The sequence below is a fragment of the Neltuma alba genome, unplaced genomic scaffold, assembly GCF_004799145.2.
Source record: "Neltuma alba isolate B1F8T4 unplaced genomic scaffold, ASM479914v2 tig00003562_pilon, whole genome shotgun sequence".
Taxonomy (NCBI): domain Eukaryota; kingdom Viridiplantae; phylum Streptophyta; class Magnoliopsida; order Fabales; family Fabaceae; genus Neltuma; species Neltuma alba.
The window spans coordinates 40570-46569 of NW_021633335.1; the positions used below are offsets into that span (position 1 = coordinate 40570).

The 6000-nt window shown below is 39.3% G+C and overlaps 2 protein-coding genes across 2 annotated transcripts; one reads left to right on the plus strand and one right to left on the minus strand.

Moving 5' to 3' along the window:
• Positions 1–957: 957 nt before the first annotated feature.
• On the plus strand, positions 958–1985 carry LOC114741912 (protein EXORDIUM-like 2). Its single transcript, XM_028930164.1, has one exon. It carries the CDS (start codon positions 958–960, stop codon positions 1918–1920), a length of 963 nt encoding a protein of 320 aa, XP_028785997.1. The 3' UTR covers positions 1921–1985.
• Positions 1986–2715: 730 nt separating this feature from the next.
• LOC114741914 (fumarate hydratase 1, mitochondrial) lies at positions 2716–5994 on the minus strand. The gene is made up of 12 exons (XM_028930165.1): positions 5970–5994; positions 5813–5863; positions 5670–5719; positions 5181–5262; positions 4952–5046; positions 4804–4870; positions 4623–4673; positions 3889–3984; positions 3673–3771; positions 3550–3579; positions 3401–3466; positions 2716–3033 (listed from the first exon to the last, which is right to left on the minus strand). The coding sequence occupies exons 2-12, from the start codon at positions 5837–5839 to the stop codon at positions 2947–2949; spliced, it is 750 nt and encodes a 249-aa protein (XP_028785998.1). The 5' UTR covers positions 5840–5863; positions 5970–5994; the 3' UTR covers positions 2716–2946.
• Between the last annotated feature and the right edge of the window lie 6 nt (positions 5995–6000).

Below are 6000 nucleotides of genomic sequence, written 5' to 3' on the forward strand. Positions count from 1 at the left end.
TATTGGACTGAGACTTCATCGTTATCCTTTTCCTAATTTCATGGTAACTGCACAAAATTTCCCCGTACAATACCAGTGTTTAGCAAAACAATCTTCAACTTTCTGTCTTTATCAAAACGTGAATGGCGTGGAGGCCGTGATGCTTTATGCTATATGACAAGTCCCCTGCACGCACCAAAATATGTGCTCTCTCTCTTGCTGGCCGCGGCTAGAAAATGATAGTGTAAATCTCTTGAAGCTTTACGGTGTGAAAGAAAGGGGGCAAATTTTAACCATCGACACAGACAAAGCAAATGCCTATGATGTCCCCTTACGAGGACGTAGTAACAGTGTTCTGAATAGGAATTATTAGCGCTATGATTGAGAGTAAGTGTCAAGTCTAGCAGCCATATAATTGAGGCTGGTTGGTGTAAATCAAAATCTTCGTGTGGTATGATTCTACAATAATTCGCAGTGTATAATTAGGCAGCATTTGTATCTCTTGAAACAACGAAAATGCTTGATGCAAAGAGAAAATAAATTAAATATGTTTTGATATGGTGTGAATACCTTTTACTGTTTGAGCTTTTTACAAAATTTAAAGACATGCATATTCATTAATATTTGAAACGAGCCATTGGACTGCCTGTGCAAAGGGCATGAACAGGGAACTTATTACTGTTAGGAAAACATGGTTCATTTCGGAGAATATTTTTTGAGGAACAATCAACCAGTGAGGATTTCGTAGCGTTCCTTTCAGTTGCCAAATTATATTGAGTAGTCGACGAAAGTGAAGGCTCTGTTTCATGAGCCCATGAACAGAGTTATCATTAAGAACAGCAATAATGCAATGCAACCAGTAGCTGCAACTTGAGTACTCCACCCACTCGTGTTTGAACTTTCTGGCGGTTATAAAAGGGAACCTCTTACCACGAATTAATGCATCCCAGACCAATCTTTATCAGTTGCAGAGAATACATGGTCACCATGTTGCAAAAGGCTCTGTTATTTCCTCTCATTTTTGGCTTGAGCTCATTTGCTTTTATCCAAAGCCAAGAGTACCAAACTTCTTCTTTGACCCCCACCTCCTCCACCCTCAAGTACCACGGAGGTCCCCTCCTCACCAGACCAAGAGGTGTCAATGTTTACCTCATATGGTACGGGGCCTTTTCTCGACCAAACAGGGCCTCCATAACCGATTTCTTCGCCTCCTTCAATCCTTTGAAGAGTCATCTTCCCCACCAAGAGCCTTCTGTTGCTGCATGGTGGAGAGCCATCCGTTCATACCAGGACAGCTCTGGCAAACCAGTCTCCACAACTGCTAGACTTATCAAACAAGTAGGGGACATATACTCGCTAGGAAAGAAAATCAAGCGTGCCCAAATAGCAGCCCTCATCAAGAACAAGATATCGAACAAGATATTCCCATTAGATTCGAATGGAATATACTTGGTTTTGACTGCTAAAGATGTAAGCGTGGAACGATTCTGTATGGGATCATGCGGCTTTCATGATAGCATCCAGGTATCTGAGAAAACGAGAGTTGTCTATGGACATGTGGGAGACTCATTAGCGCAGTGCCCGGGCCTGTGCGCATGGCCTTATGCTATTCCGGAGAATGGTCCGCCGGGAAAGGCTCGTTTGGCTCCTAACGGTGTGGAAAGTGATGGTATGGTTATTAACATCGGGGCTGTATTGGTGGGGGCTGTGACTAATCCTTACAAGACAGGGTACTTTCAAGGCGATGCCTTGGCGCCGCTTGAAGCTGTCACGGCGTGTTCAGGGATTTTTGGGGTCGGAGCTTATCCGGGGTATCCAGGTGATTTATTAGTGGATAAGTCCAGCAACGCAAGCTATAACTTGTATGGTGTAAATGGCAGGAAATTCCTTCTTCCTGCTGTATGGGATCTCCACAGCTTCAACTGCAAGGTTATTGCTTGATATTCAGGATTTGTGTAGACGAATAGACAGAACTTGGCTAAAATGGGCGTCGCATGCTCCTTGCATTTCCTTGAGGGTAAAGAATGTGTATCTTGCTATCCTCAAGGTGAAAGGAATAATTTCATGAAAATAAAACAATTGGTAAACAAAATAATCACACAAAATGCAGTTGCCGTAAGCACTAAGCAATACGGTTGGGCCCCTGAAGCTGATGGAATATCGCTACTCGATGCGTGGAAATTGTTCTGAATGATAGGATATGCTTGGTTTAGCCTTCGTTTTCCTCTTGCATTTTTTCTTTGTTTGAAGTTGTGCTTGCCTCAGGTCGAAAAAAAAAAATTGTGCTTGCCATTTTAATTCCAAACCCAAAAGAAAGGAAAAAGAAAAAAAGGCACCCCTGGTTCTGTCTCTTTGCTGTGAAGTACCGCACTGGCCGGTGCTTGCGCTGCAAACAAACGAGTCCCCTGTATTACATGCACACCTTTTGTTAATGTCGCTGTCTTTCTTATGGGAAATGGCGTCGCTTATGAATAGATCGAACTACTATTTTATCTTGCAAAAGTAGTACTCCTAGGTTCTGAAAGCAGCAAAAATTAAGAATTTTTAATTCAGCCATCAGCCGAAAATTACTTTCACCTAAAGTAAACGAACCATTGATTGTTCCTTAATCTGTCGGCCAATAGCCAAGTCAACAGCAGACCAGCTGCTCGTACAAATCTAAGAAAAAACACCTAATACTTAAAACACCTGAATTGCGCAAGAGGTAGAATGGAGAAAGAGTAGCGACGAACATCATGGCCAGAAAAATGAAAAAGTTCCTTTATTTGTGTCAGCAAGTTCCGCATCACATTGAATCCTTCCAAATCTGTAGGGGCCCCTCCCTCAAGAATACCAATTTTGGACGTCAAAATTTTAACTTATTAAACCAATCATTCCTCGACCCAATCAAAGGATGGGGTTAAAAAAATAATACTTCAATGCAACAGGGAACTATCCCTGAAGCTTTTACATAAACCTAATATTCGGTCAATCGGTTGGGCCAATCATTTTCTCAGGCACCACAAGAGTGTCAAATTCTTCACAGGTTAGTACTCCAAGCTTCAACGCAGCATCCTGCACAATTAGTTTTTCGTCAATTTCAATATCTCAGACAAGTAATTGGGAAGCCACAAATGTCGTACAGAAATCCATTATAAAGGCATCAACTCCTTTAGATTAACATCTTTTCCCATCGACGGCAGACAAAATGGTTGGGCCAAACCAATACTAGAGTTGAAATTGGTGTGCAAATAACTTTAGATATGCTTAAAATGGAATTTAGTTTGTTCGTAGCTGATGTAGGTAGACAGAACAGTAAACTTTATGTATACACATCTAGAGATCAAACACAGAAGATCAACAGAATCTCAAGATTAACAAGGATTTTTTTTTTTTTTGGGTAGTCAGTGAGGGCTAATGAGAATTAAGAAGATATTATTACCTTAAGAGTGGTTCCCTCTTTGTGCGCTGTCTTGGCAACTGCTGCGGCTTTGTCATAACCGATTTTCTGAAACCGAGGCATTAAAGCTATTATTCAAAAAGATCATGAAATTAAGGAAGCTACACAAATTTAGACGAGTAAAAACTTACTGGGTTCAAGGATGTGACAAGCATTAGTGACTGCAAGGAGATTTAAAAGGTCAAACAAGATAAATTAAATTGGGATATAAAGGAAGGCATCAATAAAGATATTTTGTGCAAGCCACAACTCACCTCATGCAATAATTTTGAAATTCTTTCCCTATTAGCTTGAATACCTCTTACGCAATTCTTCTCAAAGGAAGCTGACGCATCTCCAAGTAGTCTAAGTGACTATCAGATGAGAAATAACAAAAAAATTTTATGAGTGCATATGCTACGTAACATCATAGGATAGGCCATAAAATAAGTTGTAATTGGGGATGAAGAGACGATGAGGATGAAACATACATGCAGGAGACAACTTGCAATCATCGGTTTAAATACATTGAGTTCAAAATGACCGTTTGCTCCACCAACTGTGATGGCTACATGGTTTCCCATGACCTGGAAGTTAAAATAAACTGTCACTCATAACTTTATTCTAAACATAACCATAATCACTACAGAACTGAAAATGCATGAGTAAGGGGAAAGAAATAGTAAGTCTCCGTTAGAATATGAAAAATAGAAGTAGAAATAGGGGAAAAGGGGAAGAGAAAGAGTAGAGAAGAAGAACTCTAGAACCAGAATCTGTAATTCTAGAGAAGAGAGAAGAAGAATGAAAGAAATAGAGAGAAAAGGGAGAGACTAGAACCAGCATCTAGTTCTAGGGAAAAAGAGGAGACAGTTAGCGAACTATATAATCATTCATTCATTCATCCATGTCATTGATAGAATACGTCTAATATTTATAGCCTAATACAGTAACTGCAAATAACTACTCTTTCCCAAACATATAAAACTGACATTAACTGACATTATCTTAAAATAACCGACATAGGACATTTGTAAAACTGACACTAACTTAAAATAACTGACATAAGACACTTATGATGGCTAATACAAAATCACAACATAAAATAAAAAACACAATCCTAGTAAAGGGCGCTAGTTCCTAGCAGTCTCCAAGCCTATACACTGCATGCTTTTAGAGCTCAATTGATCACTATTATCTCATAGAAACCGGACAAGTTAATCTTTACCTGTGCACAGACCATTGTGAGAGCCTCACACTGGGTAGGGTTAACCTTTCCCTGTACAGAAGAAAAATGATGCGTCCCAGTCAACATGTAATAGAACTTACATGGATCAATAAGTTATATCAAACAAAAATAAACAGGCTTATTTTGAGAACATATGTTTAATAAGGCATGAGGATCTTACAGGCATAATACTGCTTCCTGGTTCATTTTCAGGAAGAATGAGTTCACCAAGGCCACAACGAGGACCACTATAGTAGGACAACATTATAAGAATTCACAGAAGAATAAAATAACCAATTTGTACATTATCACAATTCTTGCATGCCAACCTTCCTAATAAACGTATATCATTTGCAATCTTCATTAAAGATGTTGCAACTGTGTTGAGGGCTCCACTGGCTTCAACAAAAGCATCGTGGGCAGCCTGCAAAGGGACAATATGAAGTCATGGCGGTGCCAACGTTTTGCAACATGTGATGCAAGATTAAGAGCACAAATCAGTCAAACAAATCTGGCTTACAGCAACTCAAGGAAAATAAATTAGTTTCAGCTACAAACCAAGGCCTCAAACTTATTTTCTGCTGTGACAAAGGGCAAGTTTGTTTCCTCAGCTACTGCTGCTGCTATGTTAACATCGAACCTAAAATGACAGCCAAATAAAGTCACACACGTTCTCTTCAACATAAAGAAAGTATTGATTTGCCAATATAGCATCAATTCAAATGCACAGCTTCTATAGAGAAATACATACTATCACTTTGAAAATACAGTTAAAATTCAATTTCAGGAAATACATGCTACCAGTTCTAAACATAAGTGCCTATGTGCACAGTCAGTCAATGCATATAGTAGATTTCAACAAATTCTTCTTGTATAGGATTGTTTATAAAATAAGACCAGGCCTGATGAAAAGCACACATACAACTGAGCAAAAGAAAACTTCATCTATTATAATCATTTTGGAAGATTATAACCATGGTTGACATTTCAAAAAACTTGGGGGGGGGGGGGGGATGCATCTGAACAGCAACCAAAAATCATATGTACCCCTTCTTTGTATTCAATCCAGTCCCAACAGCCGTTCCGCCCTGTGCCAACTGCTCAAAAGGTCCAACCAATTAGTGCCCTAAAAGACTATAACCCAACAAATGAAAGATATATCAATTAACGTTTGTGCTTGGACATCTAACCTGATACATTCGGGGCAAAGTGCACATCACTCGATCAATTCCATACTTCACCTGTTAATAAATGAAGAGAAAGTAAGAAATTAAGCTATAAGTATCAATCATGTACTGTCCATTCAACACCAGACAAGACATCATAACAAGAGGAAATTAAGCTTACTTGTGTAGTATAGCCACTAAACTCCTGCCCA